This window comes from Oryzias melastigma, linkage group LG23 (genome assembly GCF_002922805.2).
Source record: "Oryzias melastigma strain HK-1 linkage group LG23, ASM292280v2, whole genome shotgun sequence".
In the NCBI taxonomy this organism is placed as follows: domain Eukaryota; kingdom Metazoa; phylum Chordata; class Actinopteri; order Beloniformes; family Adrianichthyidae; genus Oryzias; species Oryzias melastigma.
In genome coordinates, this window is record NC_050534.1 from 7,868,737 (window position 1) to 7,889,924 (window position 21,188).

Consider the following 21,188-nt stretch of genomic DNA (forward strand, 5'->3'; position numbering starts at 1 on the left):
TGAAAACTGACACAAATTTTATTGACAACACAAATTGAGAAAAAGAGCTCTTCTTGATAAAATACTTTCCATTTATTATTGAAAATAGAACTTTTAAATAAAGATGATACATATTTAGCTGCAAGATGAATGAAAACATTGGTAAACAATAGTCAGCTACCTTTTACCCGGATGCACACCTCCTACAAGATTACATATACAGTGGTCCCTCGTTTATCATGAGAGTTACGTGAGAATACTTAGAGGATGTCCTCAACCCTGTTGACACACCTTCTCTTGAGGAAGCAGAGGCTGAGGACACTGGGGTGGAACTGTCCATCACCCGAGCTGAGGTCACTGAGGCAGTCAAAGAGCTCCTCGGTGACAAGGCTCCGGGGGTGGATGAAGTTCACCCTGAGTACCTCAAGTCTCTGGATGATGTTGGACTGTCTTGGCTGACACGTCTCTGCAGCATTGCGTGGCAGACAGGAACAGTACCTCTGGATTGGCAGACTGGGGTGGTGGTTCCCCTTTTTCAAGAAGGGGGACCGGAGGGTGTGTTCCAATTACCGGGGAGTCACACTCCTCAGCCTCCCTGGGAAAGTCTATGCCAGGGTACTGGAGAGGAGAGTCCGTCCGATAGTCGAACCTCAGATCCAAGAACAACAGTGCGGTTTCCGTCCAAGTTGGGGAACAGTGGACCAGCTCTAGACCCTCTTCAGAGTGCTGGAGGGTTCGTGGGAGTTCACTAATCCAGTTCATATGTGTTTTTTAGATTTGGAGAAGGCATTCAACCTCGTTCCCCGTGGTGTTTTGTGGTGGGTGCTCTGGGAGTATGGGGTCCGGGGAGACTTACTCAGGACTGTCCAGTCTCTGTACGACCGGAGCAGGAGTTTGGTTTGCATGGCCGGGAGTAAGTCAGACCTGTTCCTGGTGCATGTTGGACTCCGGCAGGGCTGCCCTTTATCACCGGTTCTGTTCATAGTCTTTATGGACAGAATTTCTTGGCACAGCCAGGGGCTGGAGGGGATCTGGTTTGGGATTTCATCTGCTCTTTGCAGATGATGTTATTCTGTTGGCCTCATCAAGCCGGCATGTATTGGAGCGGTTTGCATCCGAGTGTGAAGCGGCTGGGATGAGGTGTTCCAGGCATGTCCCACTGGACGGAGGCCCCACAGAAGACCAAGGAAACGCTGGACGTCTCTCAGATGTTTCAAGGTCCCCCCACAGGAGCTGGAGGCCAGGGAGAGGGAAGTCTGAGCATCTTTGCTTAGACTGCTGCCCCCACGACTAGGTCCCGCATGAGCGGAAGAAGATGGAAGGATGAATGGAGTTACGTTGAAAATAACTCACAGTAGATGAGATCCACAAAGAACTCATCTTCGTTTTTACGATAATGTTACAAAAAACAAATGTTACATTGGAGGTTTTAAGGCTGTAAAACCCCTCAGCAAACACTTTATACACTTTTCTTAGACAGACATGACATTTTTTCCCCTTTTTTCTATTGTTTAAACTTTCAAAGTTCAAATCTTCATAGAAAAATACGTCTAGTTTCATAGAAGGAAAACAAAGATCAGCCCACGATCAAAGACTTGTGTGACTTTGACAAACTGAGAGGATTCTGCACAGGAGACACGGCACAGAGAAAGACAATAGTGTGCTGTAAAAAGAAAATAAAGGAAAAAAAGACAAATGGAAAATTGCACTAAAAAATCTACAAAATAGCAATGACCAAAGGTAAACCACATCATAGGGAAGGACCACTGTATATATATTTATATATGTCTATATAGCTCTTTAGTGAACTAGAGCACAAACCAAGCATCCAAACTAACATCTACTACTATGGAAGTAGTTTTAAGTCATAATTCAAAATATTATGCATTATTCAATTGACAATTCAATTTGCAAACTCATCATGCAATTTGAAAATGCATTTTCAAATTTGCAATTCGATATTCAATTCAGGCTTGCAAAATTATAATTCATTTTGTGATTCAATATGAACATTTACAATTCAATATCAAAATTTAAAAAAATAAAACATTGAATAAAAGCAAAATGAATTGCATTGTAAATTGTCATGGGTTTTTTATGTCATAATTCAAATGACAATGCATTTTCCAACTGGCAATTTAATATTCACACAATATTCACTGCTGTGAACTTTAAGACAGCGGTCCCCAACCTTCGGGCCGATGACTGGTATCGATCCGTGGGTCGCTTGGTAGCGGGCCAGAGACAGAAAAAAAAACATTACATTTCCCCCTTCACTTTAAAGTAGACGCTAACCAAACTCTTAGTCATGTCTGAATTTTAAGGTGTAATGGATAAATAAAGCAACGACACAACCATCGTAAAACGGGTCCCTTCTGAAAATGATGATAAACGTGAATCCACCACGTCTTCTTCTTTATTATCTGTGTTTGTGAAACAATGGAGACACTGCCACCACATTTCATTACACAGAGCGGCTCCTGCTGCTACGTGAGAACAACTGTCTCATTAAATCCGTTTTTGTCGAGGAAGACTCGGTTTTGTCTGTAAACAGCAGCTTTTTTCTGTGAAGCTTCAGTTTCCCCACTGGTTCTTTTCTGCCCAAAGAAACGTTGTAAATATGTTTCATTGTTTTGTTTTTGTTAATCTGGAGCTACGAACTTAGCAGTTAGCCGCTTTCAGTCATGAGACCAACACGGATGTAGAGAGCGACGTCCAGGAGTTTTTCAAAATAAAACTTCCTTCAGTATAAGAAAATAAACAAAACTGAAATAATTTGTTATCGTATTTATTTGTACCGATCTGTGGGTCACTAAAGATGTGCTCCAAAAATGTCTTTAAGAGCATCTCGCAGTCATAGTCATCCGGATAGAAGCTAACTCTTTTATTTTGAAAAAATTCAGACACGGCTAAAGTTAGAGTCTGGTTAGCATCTACTTTGAAGTGAAGGGGGAAATTTGACCACAAAGACTAAGTGTAAGTGGAGGCGGGATAAATGTATGGAGGTGGAAGGCCCCGCCCTAATGAGCGTCTGACAGATTACAAAGCAGTTTGAGTTTTGACCTATGTATTGAAATGCCATTGTAAAATATTGAATTGAAAATTGAAAAATGCTTTTTCAAAATAAGAGGTCAAATTGCATATTTAATTGTAAATTACAAAATGTATTTGAATTATGACATCAAAATCCCATGACAATTCAAAATACAAAATGAATTATCATTTTGCAAGCCTGAATTGAATAATGAATTGCAAATTGAAAAATGGATTTTCAAGTTGCATGATAAATTTACAAATTGAATTGTCAAATGAATACTTTGAAATATGACTTTAAAAAAAACTTCCATAATCTACAGCAAGGCTTCTAACATTTGAAATGCTTGTCTGAACAACGTAAAAAAAATGGCTGCAAAGAGAACTTATTTCATTGTGTAACATCTTTTCATAATGTAATCCAGTCTGCTGTTACTTGGAAATCAAGTTGACTTTCTCGTTGCTTCTGCATTGAGGGGAATCCGTTAGGAAAAGGCTCCCTCTGAGAACGTGTTGAGTCTGCGTTGTTGAGGCTACAGAGTCGAGAGTGGAATCTAGAGCCGCAGGGACAAAACAAACACATTTTTTTTATTAAAGTAATATGGTAATGTTTCAGGAAGAATCTTTTGAAAACATGCATTTTACTGAATGATCAAATTAGGGACCATCCCACCTGTTTGCTTCAGTTTTCTTTCCCTTTTCCTCCTTTGGTAAACTATAAACACAGGAAAGAGTAGTGTAAATATAAAGAGGATGTGAGTACATTTATTTGCTTCTTCAATCCCATTCATGACTCACATATCAGCTGTTTCAATTTAACAGTCATCCCTTAAGGATATGTCAGAGTCTCTAATTAGCAGATATTACAAGCAGGAAGGAGGACAAACATGAAAGCCTGCCGTTGTTTACTTTTACATGGAAGAGCATTACATGAATGTCAATTAACAAAACAAACAAAACAATAAAAACCTGTAACCTTGTAACACAAGGGCCAAAAATGTAAAACATTGGTTCAGTTCTCCACATGTGGATCCAAACACTATTAAACAAACAAAAAAAGTTGAAAAATTCAAAAGCTATTACGACGTTTTAAATTAACCTAGATGAAAATCTCTTTAATTGAAGAGATAATTTTCAATTTTTATAATAATTTGTCTTTCTTCTGGCATTTTTTCTTTTCCTTATTTATTTTATTCCTTTTACAAATTTCGTTTTTTAATTTAAAAAAAGTTCCCTTAATTATTTTAATGCATGGATTTGTTATTTTCTTAATAAACAACACTTGCTTAAAAAAAATGAATTTCATACTTGTTAGAAGAATTAAATTTGTTAAAGTAAATATTTAATAATGTTCATATTTTGGAAGCCAAACAGAAAAAGTGTAATTTATAGGACAGAACAACTAGCTAAGCTATCCACTAGGGTCAAATATGAAATATTTAAATTCATATTATGGTTAGAATTGTAGGTGGTGATGTTTAGTGTCGTTATTTTTGAATATTTTATTTCAAAACTGAAAAAAATATGTAGGTTTTCCATCATTAGCTTAATGCTCATCTCCATTAGCAATAATCTACTTACCTGTTAGCAGCAAGTGGAGCACCAGGTTGACAATTATGATACCAGAGAGGCAAACTGCTGCTGGAAGAACAATCCAGGTCCAGTCCTGAGACTCTTGACCTATAAACAAACATTGAAAAATAAGAGAATTTACTTTTTATTGGGTTGTTTTTATTGTTTTTCCTGTTAGCCTAGCTTGATACATTGCATTGTAAGGATATCTCTTAGTACAATGACGTGTTTAATGATGATGTTTTGCAGACTCTTAAACTGTAAAAAGACATTGGTAAGAATGGACTTACTTTCCTTGTTTGTCAACCTTGTTTGCAAAATTTAATAAAATAGACTGATGCTGCTAAAACAAATAATACTGTGACTATGCTAACTTTCAACCCTGTCAGTAACACGTTAAAAAAAAGAAAACACACAGTCTAACACTTCAATACCATAGCCACGTTAATATATTCACAATACCATCCTAAATTGTTTGTAACACATAAAAAACAGTAATACTGCTAAAACAAACATTACTGCGATTAAGCTAGCTCCCAATCCTGAAAGTAACAGGTAAATAAAAAATACAGGCTAACACCGCTATATGTTAGCTGTGGTAGAATATTTCCAATCCCTGTAAATCTTAATCATGCTTGCTAGATATAAAAAACAGACTAATACCACTAAAGCAAACATTGCTGTAACTACGCTAGCTCCTAACCTAATTAGTAACACGTAAAAAGGATACAGTCCAACACCGCTACACGTTAGCCATGTTAGCGTATTCACAATAACTCTAACTCCATTTTTTTTTACAAGACGTAAAAACAAGAAAAAGATTCCAATAAAAAAGAATTACAGTGACTAAGCTAGCTCCTAACCTCATTAGTAGCACGTAAAAATTATACAGTCCAACACTGCAACATGTTAGCATAATTACAATAACGGTATCTCCCAACTTTGTTCGTGAGACGTATATAAACAGACTGATTCCGCTTAAACAACCATTACAGTGACTACTCTAACCCCCTAACCTATTAGTAACACGTAAAAATAACACAGCCCAACACCGCTACCCGTTAGCCACGTTAGCGCATTCACAATACCTGTAACTTCCAACTTTGTTTGCAAAATGTAAAAAAAATATTGGTAAAATAAATGTTACTGTAACTATGATTGCTCCTAACCATATAAGTAACACATAAGAGTTATACATAAAACGCTGCTACACGTTAGCATACTCACAATACCGTATCTCCCAACTTTGTACAAAAACAGAGATTCCACTAAACAAGCATTGCAGTGACTATGCAAGCTCCTAACCTATTAGAAACACGTAAAAATTACACAAGATCGTCCAAGACCGCTACCCGTTAGCAACATTAGCATATTCACAATACAGATAACTCCTGACTTTGTTTGCGAGATGAACAACAACAGACTAATTCTGCAAAAACAAGAATTAGGGTGACTACACTAACTCCCAAACTCATTAGTGAGGTGTAACCAAGACAAAGTTCAACACAGGAAGACGTTAGCCATGTTAGCGTATTCACAACAATGCCCAACCTTGTTAGCAGCTCATAAAAAAACCGACACTTTGACAAAGAATCATGTATCTCTCAAAATGGCTTCAACATCAGTAAACACAACCAGAACTAATCCATTTAGAAGGTTTAAAAAAACTAAAGTTTTTAAGTACGTGTTGTAGGGCAGAAAATATGATACATCTTTACTATGCTTGTCAACGGGCCTTTGAAGACACTTCGATTCGCTCGCTGACTTTCTGTAACAACATCTCATACTTACTGCATTGTTCGAAACAGTGGACGACAGTGGCGGCGTAGTTCACATCCTGCCTCTTCACCTGCACAAGCACAAAGGGAATAAAGTCTCGGCTTGAAGAATTCGGAGAGACTTGTGATTTCTCCTTAAAGGAGACTTTCTATTAAAACATACCTGGAGACAAGAGCTGCATGCGCTCCCAGTCAGGGTTAGGTTGGTAGCATTGAGCTTTTCATGAAAGAAATTGAAAAAAAAAAAAATGGGTGAGTCTGTGCCTGTGACTCATCTTTAAAGGCACACTTGATGTTTGGAATAAAGAAAGCTTTTAATTGCACTAATAACAAGCAGAGGTTAGACATTTAGAGAGGCCAAGTTTGAAATCAAAGGAAATATTTAACAAAAGGTAGGTGGCAAGCACAAGCATATCCTTTAATAGACTAAATATATGCTTCTGAGCAGCAATTTTAATTCTTTTCTTCAGTGATGCTGTAGGTTCAATTTTGCTTCTGGACTGTTATTTTAAAAATTATTTTTGATTATGATCCTTTTTTTCCTAAATAAGAAGACAGTTTGTTTTCACCTTGCAGCAACTTGGATGTTCAGTTGAAAAACAGCCGAGTTGCATCGAGGCGTAAACAAAGTGTGACTCATGCGTCTTCTCTGGCGTTAGTCCATGTAAGGGAATACTCTCCAGCACACCAGGAACCAGGAGAGGGTTTATGACCGCACGCCAAGTCCTGCGAAGGTCTGCGACACTCACCACGCGCACAACATTGCGTGCGTCCTCCTGGCACGTGGCGTTTGCAGACCTCCCACACAAGCCCACTGAGAAAGTGGCGGGAACCTGCGACACCAGCTGGACGTCCTGGTGCCCTTGTCGGCTTGTCACGACGACGTCCCAAGCTGGGTAGTGAGAGACAATCGTAGTGAGAAAAGCATGTTTTTCACTTCATTACGATACTTTATTTAGTTAAAAAGTACCTTTAAATCCATCACCGAAGGGACACCGAACCCATGACTGAGAGCCAGCAGTGAACTGATAAAAGCAAAATAAAAAAAACATTTTTCAATCAGAGCGCCTTTATTCTACACCACTTCTGCATTGTTTTCAGGGAAGTAACCCAAGCGAACAAAACCAAAGGGTTCCCGTTAATACCTGCTCTTTGTAATTTTGTTTTTCCCACTTCACCTGACAGAGTCCTTAAAAAAAACCTTAACTATATGCTGTCACAGTATATCAGAGATCAAAAGAGATGAACAATGGCTGTTAGAGGAAAGTAAAGGGCTGAGTTTATCTCTCGTGTTTGGGCTTGCCAGACAAGTCCTTGACACAGCGCGGGAACAATAAGGATTTATTGCTTTTGTGGAGGAGACCACAAAAGAGCCGCCGAGAAGGTGGAGACACAGCAGACTATCAGGGGCAGAGGATCAGGAAAAAGCCCTAAGTTTCCCAGTGGCTTTGCTTTTGTTCCACTTTTGGTTCAGTTTTTGGAGCAGTTTCACAGTGACTTTTAGGGTTTCCTCTGTGTGTGGTTGGGATTTGCTAAAAAATACTGGTACAACTTTGACCACAGTGTCAACTGGTTTTGGTTCTGTTTAACCTTTTAAAGACCAATTACGATCATTTTTTTATCTATTATAAATACGTCCCAAGTTGTCTTTTATTTAAGATTGTGTCAGTGGCAGTACATGGCAAATGCGGTATACTTGTATAGCGCTTTACAACCTTCTAAGAAGGCCCAAAGTACTTTAAAGTCACACTCCGATTCATCCATACACATTCACACACTGATGGCTGCCAAACATTGGCACCAACCTAGAACCACCTGGAGCACTGTGGGGTTCAGTGTCTAGCCCAAGGACACTTCCACTCAAGCTCTCCCACTATCCCTTCTGATCCGTCCACTTGTAGAGGACTACATCCATGATTGTCTTTGCTTTCCTCGTTCCTCATATCTGGCTTAAACTTTACGGCTGGATAGCTCCGATATTTTCCGCCATTTTTACTGTACCGTTAATGCTAGGTTGGTAATGTGAGGGGCTGTAAGCTAGAGTGTAAACAGAGAGCTCTCAGTAATGGGGAAGGGACTCAAACTTGGGTTTTAATGAATTTCTGCCTCTCTGCAGAAACTATACCCTAGAAAATGACATGTTTTTTTTTGGTTTAGCTAAAAATGACAATTATAATTGATAGACTGCTTTGAAAACAGATCAAGAGATGATCAAGGTGAAGGGTTAGAAAAAAACTAATGCCTAAGAGTTGGACAGCTTTAAACTTTGTGAGCTGAGAACCATCAAGGAAAGTTTTCAAGCTCCCGAACATGCCCTTGAGACAAACTTGATGGCCGCGATCCAACGTACAAACACGTGTGATAAACCTCCATGATGCCACTGAAAGGGTGGAGAGTTAAAGCAGCAGGAGATAATGAAAAAAATAAAAAAATAAATTGGCCCTTACCTTCATGCACAGTTGAGGGCGTGGATCCACTTTAGCAAACTTTAACTGAAAAATGTCATCAAACACAAAAGCGATGAGTCACAAACAAATCAAGACTTACAACTGATAAACCCTGTTTTTAGCCTGCAGGAGAAGTTAAACGTGTTTTACTTTTTAACTTAGCATTACTAAAGAAAACATTTAAAAAAAAATGTTAAGGCTGGCATACAACCGTCAGTTTCTGGATGACTGATTTCTTTAGAAAGTCATCAGTTTACTTTGAAATATAAACTTTTATATTGAAAGAACTGATGTAAGATCCTCCAGGATGAAGCAACAATCACTGAGATATTATCTGTCAGTGAATATGTTCTACTTTTAACAAAGCCAGCAAGAATAGAAAACTATTTTTGGCATCAAAGGGGATTCTGGTGTTACTATGACGTGATCAGATATCTGACCATCAACAGTGTTCCGCTTGGAAGTAATAAAGATGACTAACCTCTGAGATCACTACCTGACAAGCGGGTTTGTGAACCGCCACAAACTCTACAACTGATGTCGTCACGCCCACTGGGATCATGACAGCATGACCGTCCAAGTCGACATACCTTCCCCCTGCTGACGATCTGGGAGGAATGTGGAAGATCCGCGCAGGTCCCGTCCTCCCTCTTCTCGCACAGACCGGCCTCGGCGGTCACGGGGCAGGCGGGCTCCCACAGCAGAGCTTCCTCCAGCGGGTCAAAGGTTATCCCAGACCACAGCTCCTCCAAACCTGGACGAGTGCAGCAATCCTTACATGACTTATCAGTCCCCTCCCCCACACAAAGGTGCGACCGCGGTAACTTACGGTCCTTGAACGGACACACTTGCACCCTGGGGGCATCCACCACTGCCGACCAACCCTGCATAGAGCGAGAGGAGACGGTTCTATACTTTCAAAGAGCTGTTGTTGAGAGAGAGTTGTTGGAGAGATCGTCACCTCAATGCACAGGCAGGGCAAAGGTTGGGAGTAGCGGAGGACGGCGCTCTTTACAGGTTGTTCCTTCTTTATCTGTGGCACAAACAAAGAGTTTCCAGTTTCACCACTTTCATTTTCAACAATAAAATCAATTTTTATGGTTTAATAGTGGCCTAAGCACAGATGCCCATCAGCTCTAATGTGGACACGCCAGCTGTACAGTGGAAAAACCTTATCTCTTTGCTTCCTTAAAAGTTGACTACTCTGAGTCACACTGGGTGCAATAAAAGTTCATGTTGTGGTCAAACAGAGACTTGAATCAGGGCCAGGACTCGTATCAATAAAATAAAAGCTTTTGCTCAGGAGTAGCGGTCGAGCTAGGACGTTTTTTATGAGGGCGGGACAGACAGCTGAAATGAAAGAATCAAAAATACCTGCATGTAAAATCTTCGTGAAAGACTTTGTGGGGAATATATACACACACACATATATATATATATATATATATATATATATATATATACATATATGTAAGATATGCCTGTTTTATATATATAAATATATATAAAATCTCTGCATGTGACCTCTCTCTGGTAGAGGACTCAAGCTTGGAGGAGAAACCACCCGCGGAGAGTGAGAGGGGCGTTTATATATAAATATATATATATATGTGTGTGTATTATATATGTATAAAGGTATATACATTGATATAGGTATATACATATATATATGTATTTATATACATATATACTGTATATATACTGTATATATATATATATATATATATATATATATATATATACAGTATATATGTATATAAATACAATATTATATATATATATATATATATATACATACATTACAAGATCGAGAAAGAAAGGCATATTATGAGGTTTAAACTTGTACATTTCTAACCAAAATATTAGGAATGTCTTTGAAACTTATTCGGAAATAAAGCTTTACAAGATGCTCCAAGTCTTTCATCTTCAGGCATGGCTAAGATAAACAGAACTCTGGTGCCTTTTTCTCATTAATTTATGACTTTTTTCTTGTCAATTTTAAAATCATTAATGAGTGAGAAAAAAATAATACATTTACAACTTTAAAATAGGCAAATTTACTAGAAAAAATAAATAAATGTACAGTTTTAAAAAAGGTAAATTTACTAGAAAAAAGTATGAAATCACAGCTTTAAAACAGGTAAATTTACTAGAAAAAATGAATAACTTTACGACTTTAAAACAAGTAAATTTACCAGAAAAGTAAGAAATTCACAACTTTAAAACGAGTAAATCTAGTGAAAAAAAAAAAAAAAATTTACAAAATTTTAACACAGGTAAATTTACTACGAAAAGAAATAAGTTTGCAACTTCAAAACAGAGAAATTTAGCCAATGACTTTTAAAATCATAAATATTCGACTTTATTCTCGTAGTTTACAGTTACAACTTTTTTCTCGTAAAATTGCAAGATTTAAAGTTTAATTAAAAAATGTTTTGCTTTTAAACTGGCACTAATATTTTGTTGTATCTTAAAATAATTATGAAATCATGAAGAAAAATAACGTGTTCATTTTTAAATAACAACTGACAAGACAGGATAAAATAAGACTTAATTTTTGGACATTCTGTTAAATATCTCAAAGTCCCTTTTTAAATTATTTTTTTTTCTGTTGTTAGAGCGGAAACAAAATTTACAGAGACCAGTCTTTTGTTAACCCTGTTTTTTTCTCTCTTTTTTAATAAGATTAGGGTTTTGATATCTTGCCGTAGCGTGATCATTAAGATCAAGAAGAGGTTTGGATTTGGCTCCATGGAAACTAGCAGCCCAAACCCTTCATTTAGAATATTTTTACAGTCGGAACAAGTTGAAACACTTTTTTAGTAATTGCATATCAGAGGATGGAGTGAAATAAAAGGGATGGATACTAAAGTGAAAACCTCTGTTATATCAGGTCTCTGACCTGTGTGCTGGCTCCGGTCCCGACGCAAATGTAATCCTTATGGCAGAGCCGGAGGTGGTAGGTGTGATTCTCAAGCATGTCTGACACGTTAATCCGCAGCTCCTTCATCTCTGGATTTGTGATGTAAGACAGCCTACCAGCTGGAAAAATAAAACAATGTGAGAGTGAGGCATTAAACCAAAAGTAATACAATTGACCAATTGATTTCCAACTCAGTGGCACGTTCTGTTGGTGCATTACATTTTCAAGATTAATAAGTTAAAAAACTGTTTTAATTTTTGTGAGTAGAGTTGAATGAGAGTTACTGGGAGGACATTGGAAAAATTTAGCTTAAATATGTAAAGTTGTCTGAAACCTGACAAAATGCGGACGAAACATACTGAGCATTGATGATTGACTTTTAACTGTTAAATTTAAGAAGACCCAACCCATTAACCTGGTTAGCCTTTTTTACATTCTGCAGATTATGCTGCATGAGAAAACGGCAAGCTAGTTAATTTTTTAAAGATAAGTTAAAAAATGTGCACATAAGTTAAAAAAAATGTGCATATCACTGACATGTTTTGGAAACACTGGGGTTTTGGAAACACTGGTATATCACTCATCAATATAAGGGTCGGGTCATCTGGACCCCAAAGAGAGCACAAGGGTTAAGTAAGTACGAATAAATAATAAACATTGCAAGCGGCGTAGTAAATGGGTCGCAGTTCCTACCTACCCTTGCAGCCCCTTTTCTAAATGCCCTCACTGGTTTAGTGGCCGCTGCACACGCTCTGCAACCAAAAATGACTGCCTAAAAATGGCAACTATGCTAACTAAGCAAACTATGCTAGTGTTGCTAAAAGTACTAGCATTATGTTCAGTATAATCAGTTATTTCAGAAAAACATGTTGCTAAAATGCTATCTATGCTAATGTTGCTAAAAATGCTAGCATTGCATTCAGCATCATTGACTTTCCCAGAAAACACATCGCTAAAAGATGTCATAATAAAACTTTAAGATTATTCTTCATATATATATATTGACCAGTTAAGTCAATGAGATCAATCAATGGAAGTGTAATCATTTGGTTGTAATACGACAATATAGCTTTAGAAGCATCAAAACCTACGTCTCAAAACCTGTTTGTTGACTTACAACAGACAAGCAAAACAAGAACCCGAAATTAATGATGTACAAATATGCACTTACTGATGCATTCTGGGACGTTTCTTCTCAAATCTTCCATTATGCATCCTGTGGAAAAGTTAAAAGCTCTTTTTAAAAGTGTTACCCATGACTTCAGAGGAACTATGGTTTGTTACTTATAGAGGCTAATAAATGTGAAGATGATTACCAAGAAAACAATTGATAGGTTACATGACACTGTTCAATCACAAACCATTATAAAACTTTCATTTAATTTTGTAAAAATATAATAGGAAACCAAGAGTGTATCCCTCGTACCTGGAGTGTGATAGTTGCTGGCCCACATTATCCCGCAGTATTCAGGTATGGTTTTCACCGTTATATGCACTTGTTGGCTTGGAGAGACTTCCGTACAATCATTGTCAACTGTCACCTGGAGGGAAGACATTTAAAACACATAAAATTAAAAAGAAACTCACTGGCAATCAGATGTGAGTCAAAGTGTCAGTGTGCCATGGCAACCGCGTCAAACACCTCCCAGCCTTCCAGGCAGGTTGCCATCATAGAGTTGCTGTAAACACTCTTTTTATTTTATAATTAAAAAAAACATAGTTGGGATTTCTGGATTAAGACTCTATAGATCACCTGCCCGATACCGTACCTGCAGTCCAGACATTTTTGTTCTTGATGTCTTCGTGAAACTTATCTTCTGGCAGTTTCTCATCATCCCTGCACTGATGGTGCAAATGGACAAACCATGAATGAACTCTACAAAAAAGTAAAAAAATCATTTATAAAATCATGTACATGTTGGAGGAATTGTTCTCTTTCATTAAAGAACATGAGAGACACCAGAGTTAATTCGCTGTTGAGCAAATGTAAAGTATTAAGGTATGTCAGCAACACTTTTTTTTTTCCTGGGTCATATAAGATTTTATAGGGTAGGGTGCAGAATCAGGAAGCAATGAGGTATCCGAGATAATAGGCAGAAGTTTGATCACGGTAATTGTTTTTTAATGCAACTTCCACCATGCTTGAATTGCTGTTTTTAAATGTGCAGAAAAAATGACATCAAATATCCCTTTTAAAATTAAGAATGATAGCAAAAAGGGGTAATCTGGAGGTGATTTAAAAGCTAAGTAGTAAATACAAACAATAAAATGTGGGTTTTCACATTTTAAACACAAAATAAAAATTTGAATTGTGCTCTAAAAAAAGATTAACCACTAGAAACATTACCACAAGTGTTTTGCCTAACAAAGATGTAAGCAGAAGATAAGGAGCTTCACCTTGGAAGCTTGTTCTGCTGTGAGCCTAATGCGTAATAAACGCTTGTTTCTTTTAAACGGCGATTTGACAAGATTTTGATTCATTATGACAAAAGGCTTCTCAGCTACAGTTAAAGAGGAGGTGAGCTTCAAGCAGCCTGTCTGTTTTCTTCTCTATTCAAGTTGTTCATTTTTTTTGACAAAATGTTATAGTACTGAGGGTTACCATGACTGAAAAAGGTAATTGTGTGTGAAGGTCAATAAGAAAAAACAAAAAGAGGTTGTTTTGGTTGAGTTTCTTTGTTTTTTGGGAGCTCCTACTAGCAAAATCATTGTTTGCTGGCAGCAGAGCTATCAAAGCTAAAAGAGCTAATGTTAATATAGAAGCTCAATTTGTGACATTTTTTTTCTCTTTATAAATAGCACAATTTTATTTTCTGTTTGGAAACTTTTGCTGTCTAAAAGTTAACATGTTTTAACTTAGTCAAACTAATGCTGTCCTGGAGAAATCTTAAATATCTACGAGACACGTGTTAGCTTACATAAGCCTCTAATGTTGTTAAAGCAAACATGTTTTCATTTTATATGACATTACTCAAGAAAACTGAACATAATTTGGCAGCCTGAGCACATCCAAATGCCAACACAGTGTGCCAACTTTTTTATTAATTTAAGTAGGGAGTGGCTAGCTAACATGGCGCCATCCCCTCTTTCTACAAACAATGAATGCGTCAACTTGGCTCAAGATAACGGAAGTAACTTCAGAAAGGTGAAAACAAACTTGCTGCTTCAAAGGGTGTGCATATCAACGCCCACACGGGTGCAACGTTTTGGCTAACTTTACGACAGCATGGCTTCATAAACAAACACTGGGTGTGTTTACTACATCGAGAAAAAAAAACCCTAGCTTACCGAGGAAAGTCAAGGATGAATGTGTAGTAGCATCTAAACGCCCACTTTGTTTGCACACTTTATTTGGGAGTAGCTAGCTATGGGCCCATCCACTACTTCTGCAAACAAACACTGAATATATTTACAAAGTAAATTACTTAATTAAGCTAGCAAAAAAATAAATAAACAAAGTGCGCTAACGTTTTGGCTAATTTGAGTAGAGCATGGCTCTATCAGATAAGGGATAGAGTCGGGGAAAGAGGAGATGAAGTCTATTTCCTACTTATGCAAATTTTGACTTACTGTTTTGACTAGATTGAACAAACTAGGTTACATAAGGCAGCTGAAAATAAACTAGTTGGTTTGAAGCATGAATATGTAAATGATGTGCTAACGTTTCGGCTAACTTGACCAAACCATAGTTTCATCCCTAACATTTACAAAGAAACACTAGGTGTTTCTAACAACCTCTACTTCTGCAAACAAGTAAATAAAGGCTGAATGTCTGTTTGGTCAAGAAAATCTAAATTATTTAAGAAAGTTAAAAAAAAACTGCTTTAAAGCATGTATTTACACCCACACCATGCTAGCATTTAGGCTAACGAGTAGAGCATAACTTCGTCTTCAATTTACACAAGCACAAAATGTGTTTTCTTGGCAAAACAAACAAGAAAAATCCTGGTTACTTAAGAAAGTTGACATCAACCTGGTTTCCTCCAAGCTTGTAGCCTACATATAAACATCCACATGGGTCACTAACTTTCTGGCTAACTCAAGAGCAGCGTGGATCAAACAAAAACTAGGTGTGCTCACTAGGTTGAAGAAACTAGCTTACTTAAGGAAGTCAAGGGAGAACAGATTATGTAGTACCCATTTAAGCACACACAGTGTACTCATTTATTTATTTTTTAATTTTTTTGTTAGTTTTAATTAGCTAACATATTATAAGTATATTACCTTTATCTGCAAATAAACTTAAAATGTGTGTTTACTTGGTAAAAAAAATGTGTGTGTGTATATATATATATATATATATATATATATATATATATATATATATATATATATATATATATGTGTGTGTGTGCCCTAACAAGAAAAAGTTTGGGGACCCTTGATGTACAAGAACACACCTCGCTAACTTTTAAGCTAACTTGAGCGGAGCATTCCAACATCCCCTATTTCTTCAAACACAAAATACATTTACTTAGCTAAAAAACAAACCAAAAAAGCCTTTTACCTCAGAAAGCTGCTTTAAAGCATTTATGTCATTTAAAGCCCAAACAGCGTACAAAAGGTATGTTCACACTGAGCTTGGAAACACACATTTTTAGCATCCACTTTCAATGAAAACTGATGTAAATGCATGTATATGTACATTTCAGGCTTGATTTGTTAGTGATGTTTGAGTGGTGTCCTTTCAAAGCACTAAAGTATTAATCAAGATAGAGAAATAAATAATAGCGGAATAATTGTGTCCGGCCGAAATAATATGATACCAAGGTTTTCGTATATCAGACTACAATTGTGAAAGAAAAAACCTGGAACATTTTCCACCGAGCCTCTTCCAGTCTTGAGTATGTTCGCTAGTATTGGGTATTAACAGTCCAGTGTGACCACTATATGCTAAAAGTGTTTTCAAGAACCCCAGTTGTGTGTACACGGTATGTTCCTAGATCAGAATGTGTTTACTAGATCAGAAGAACCTAAGAAAGATTATGTAATTATTTAGTCAGATCTAAACCCTCATCCAGTGTTATTACTTTTGGGCTATCTTCAGTAGAGCATGACTCCATCCCCTACTTCTATCAACAAGCAATGAGTGTTTAAGATTGGCTTCTTCAGTTGTAAAGGAGCCTCTGAAATGAGCAGCATAATGTTTACTAGATTGACCTTTTAAAGTCCATTTCCATGAAGAACAAAATGCGGCACTATTTAACTCACCTGATAGCTCTAACACTGCTTTGACCCTAAGGTTCAGCTTGCACTTCTGCTTCCCCTCGCACTTCATCACTGGCGAAACACTGATGTTTTGGAACACAGAAGTGTTCTGGTGATCCGTAGAGGGTTCCAGGCATGCTGGAGGGAACCAATCTGTACGTGACAGGAGAAGCTTTAAAAATATAGGTCTCATGACAACAACCTGCATAGCGAATTATAAGCAACTAACAATTCAACGAGAAGGTCAACTTCATCATAAAAAGTGGAGGTTTTATTCCAGGTTAAGACTATATTAACTCACATTAGTTTTGGTTAATCCTGTTTGGCAGGTTTAACCAATAGCTTGAAACCTTTATCTTTAATTTATTCACAATTAAAGTTTCTTGCACCTTGGTAGAACCCTTGTGTGTTCAGTGCGTGCTCTGCAGGCATACTCACATTCTCCTTTGGTCCTGCAGCTTAGCCCCTACAGGAAAAAAAGAAAGGAAATGCACTAAAGCGAAGCAGCTTGTTGTGAACAAGTCAGAGGTGAACAAACTCCTATTGAGAACAAAGGTAGCTTCTTCAACAGACAGGGGATTCCCACACCACAGCTTTTTACATCCTTATTGCTACTCTAGTTTGAGCATTTGTATAGTTAGTTTGAATTAGTTTTGAGGCTGTGACACGTTTGAATGGAGCTCAGTTAAACTTTTTTTTTAAAGGAAGGGAAAAAGGTTTGTACGAATTGCAAACTATTTCCTAGCAGAAATGCAAAGCACAGCAGTGTGTTCTTTATAAAATCTTTATATTTGAATAATAGAAATAAGACAAGAAAAGAAAACAAAAAATCTTGGCGCTTCTAGGTAATTTTATTGACTGTTAGATTCACACCTCCGCATCCAGCTTGAGCAATAGCTAGTAAGAAAAACATGCAAAAGCATAAAACAGAAGATACTTATGATTTGGGCTGTCATCACATGGCATGACGTTTTTTGTCTTTAGAGGCAAACATTTTCCAACATCTACAATGCCGAGGCAATTTCCGTTACCTTAGTCATAATGACTTTAGCCCTATATATGGTAACCCCTAAATTAACTTTTTTTGGCTGTTGACATCTATAAATGGGGCTTTAAAAGTGCTGTCTGTTGGTCATTGCCAAATTTTTAACTAATTGAAATAAAATGGTTTAATTCTTAAAATTATGGTCATAAACGTTCAGAAAAGTCACAAGAGTTCACCCCCCCAAGCCCCACCGCTCTGACAGGATTTTCAAATTTGGCTGTGGGTGGAGTCAGCCTCCAACTTCCTGGTTTGGTTACCCTTTAACATCAAAGACATCACTGCAGACGCCTGAATAACACACACTCTCTGACATAAAGTAATTCTTAGGTACTTAGCTGATTCTGATACGGTCAAAATCAGGGTTTCATTTCAGTATTTGCAAAATCTTACTAGTTCTAGACTTTATCCCTGAAGTTCTAGACTTAGCTTCTCGAGTTCTAGATTTGGTTCCTTGAGTTCTAGACTTAGCACCTGAAGTTCTAGACTAAGCTCATCAAGTTCTAGATTTAGTTACTTGAGGTTTAACCTTAGCTCCTTGAGTTCTAGATCTAGCTCCTCAAGTTCCAGGACTTTGTTCCTCAAGTTCTAGATTTAGCTCCCCAAGATCTGGACTTAGCTCCTTGAGGTCTAGACTTAGCTCTTCAAGTTCTAGACGTACTTCCTCGAGTTCTACACTTAGCTCCTCAAGTTCTAGAATTAACTCCTCGAGTTCTAGACTTAGCTCCCCATGTTCTGGACTTGGCTCCTTGAGTTCTAGACTTAGCTCCTCAAGTTCTAGACTTAGCTCCTCAAGTTCTAGACTTACCTCTTCGAGTTCAAGACTTAGCTCCTCAAGTTCTAGAATTGACTCCTCGAGTTCTAGACTTAGCTCCCCATGTTCTAGACTTAGCTCCCCATGTTCTAGACTTAGCTCCCCATGTTCTGGACTTAGCTCCCCATGTTCTGGACTTAGCTTCTTGAGTTCTAGATTTAGCTCCTCAAGTTCTAGACTTAGCTCCTCAAGTTTTATACTTAACTCCTCAAGTTCCAGACTTTATTCCTCAAGTTCTAGAATTAACTCCTCAAGTTCTAGACTTAGCTCCAAAAAGTTATCGACTTAGCTTCATGAGTTAAAGACTTAGCTCCTCAAGTTCTGTACTAAACTCCTTGAGTTCTAGATTTTATTCCTCAAATTCTAGACTTAGCTTCTTTAGTTCTAGACCTTATTCCTCGAGTTCTAGACTTTGCTGCCCAAGGTCTAGACTTAGCTCCTGTAGTTCAAGACCTTTTTCATCAAGTTCCTCAAGTTCTAAACTTAGTTCAAGACAATGTTTCTTGAGTTCTAAACTTAGCCCCTAAAGTTCTAGACTTAAGTCTTCCAGTTCTACACTTAGCTCCTCGAGTTCCAGACTAGTTGATGGAAGACTACGCAAAGCACTAAAGCTCAATGTAAAGAGCATATTTAACTCTGAAGTTACTCAAAAAGACAAGAACACTTGGCGCTGATATTATGCATTAATGTCACCACAGCAGAGGATGCCACCATCAAGATTACCAATCTACCAATTTACTACTTTCTTATAACTGTTTATTTACTCTAGTTGACACACTTTGGACCTTACAAAAGCTTCTTCTTAAAAAATAATGGAAGTGGACTAAATCAAGATAAAAAATATCAGATGCAAGATAACTGGTATCAAACAGATTGAATTGGTAAGAACATAAAAAATACCAATCTTAACATAAGTCAACATCATCATCAACATATAGTAGGATCGTCTTTTTCTTTTCTTAAAATATTTTGGTGCAGATGTTTATGGGAATTTGTTCCTGAAAAAAGTGCAAATCTTAATATAAGACAATGTGAGCATCAACATATATTAGAATCATCATCTTTTTATAAGGTGTTTAAAAAGGACTTTTGTGGGAATTTGTTGTTTTAAAAAAAGTGAAATTTACCTGAGAACATGTGGTTTGACACCTCTCAATCCTGTCCAGCTTTGTGTTTTCTGCTTCAGTGAAGCACCAGCAGAAAACAGTCAATAAAGAAGTCCACAGGATCATCATCCTCCACACACTTTTTCTTCTCCTTCCTCTGCTGCTGTGTCCCACTTTCTCCCCACTGCTGGGTCAGTGTCAGAGCACCAGAAGAGCCTTGAAAGGGAGGCTGATACTCACAAGTGACTGTGGAAGAAGGCGGAGCCTCAGTTTTATATGACCAGAGAGTTTGTAGTTCTCTAAACCTCTCGTATTTAAACAATTTATTTTGAAAGATTGTGCTTTTTCTTATCCAGTAAAACCAATCACAGAAATATTTGACACTCCAGCCAAGTCTAATATTCCTTTTGGTTTGTGTTTGCATCTGGTAGTTCTTCCAGAGCAATGAGGAAAGGTTGTGCAAACAAAACAAAAAACAATTACTGGCAGATAAGAAAAGAAAAAGGCAGAAGACGGAAAGGCATTGTCATAAGGAGATTAAGTTTTGTGAAGTAATTTAGTCCCCGAGCTACAGCTAACATTTAGAGATGGTATATACTTCCTCTTGGCTTTGTTTACTACAGAACAAAGTACTGAAATGAAACACAAACAGATGAGCTATATGTCACTGTTGGTAAAATATCAACTTTCACCTTCATAAAAAAAGAAAAAGTTACTTTATTGTGAAAGAACACATTTTTGACTTTCGATTTCCTTGTTTTTCCTATCAAGATAAAACTTCCCCTAAGCTGGTAATTACTTAGCTCTATATAGGTCAAAACTATAGCTATACCTGCTCGTTTACAGTAAGAAGCAGAGCATCAGCTAATGGCCACATTGTGCAACAACGCCACAGATACTGATAAACACCAACCGCTACAACTGATTACTTCTGTTCAAAGACACATAGGCAGAAAAAAAAAACAAATTAAGTCATTCCAGAGACATGAGAACACAATGAAGTCGCTGATGAGTGAAGCCGAAAGCTATGAAGTTGAATGTGAGCACCCCACTCATGTCCTGGTAAACAAAACTAAATTGCTAAACTGGTGATTCAGGATCATCAGGAGGTGAAGACGTCCTGTTTCACTGGGCATGCTCTGCTGGTTCCTTGGGGGGGTGGCCCTTCGTTAAGAGCTGTCACTCTTTTCCAAACCGATTCTACTGCTTGGTTTCAGGGAAAAGCCTTGGAGGATGGCTTACAGGAAAAGCTGCCCCCCACCCCTCCTCCCCAGAGAGCCTGTTTG

The 21,188-nt window shown here is 37.5% G+C and overlaps 1 protein-coding gene across 1 annotated transcript; it reads right to left on the bottom strand.

Moving 5' to 3' along the window:
• Positions 1-3,398: 3,398 nt before the first annotated feature.
• il17rel (interleukin 17 receptor E-like) lies at positions 3,399-21,182 on the bottom strand. The gene is made up of 18 exons (XM_024286429.2): positions 19,924-21,182; positions 17,379-17,406; positions 16,944-17,093; positions 13,502-13,608; positions 13,159-13,273; positions 12,904-12,948; positions 11,712-11,851; positions 9,771-9,842; positions 9,639-9,693; positions 9,400-9,563; positions 8,810-8,854; positions 7,333-7,387; positions 7,112-7,254; positions 6,526-6,579; positions 6,376-6,433; positions 4,594-4,692; positions 3,686-3,727; positions 3,399-3,566 (listed from the first exon to the last, which is right to left on the bottom strand). Exons 1-18 carry the CDS (start codon positions 20,029-20,031, stop codon positions 3,445-3,447), a joined length of 1,602 nt encoding a protein of 533 aa, XP_024142197.1. The 5' UTR covers positions 20,032-21,182; the 3' UTR covers positions 3,399-3,444.
• Positions 21,183-21,188: the final 6 nt, after the last annotated feature.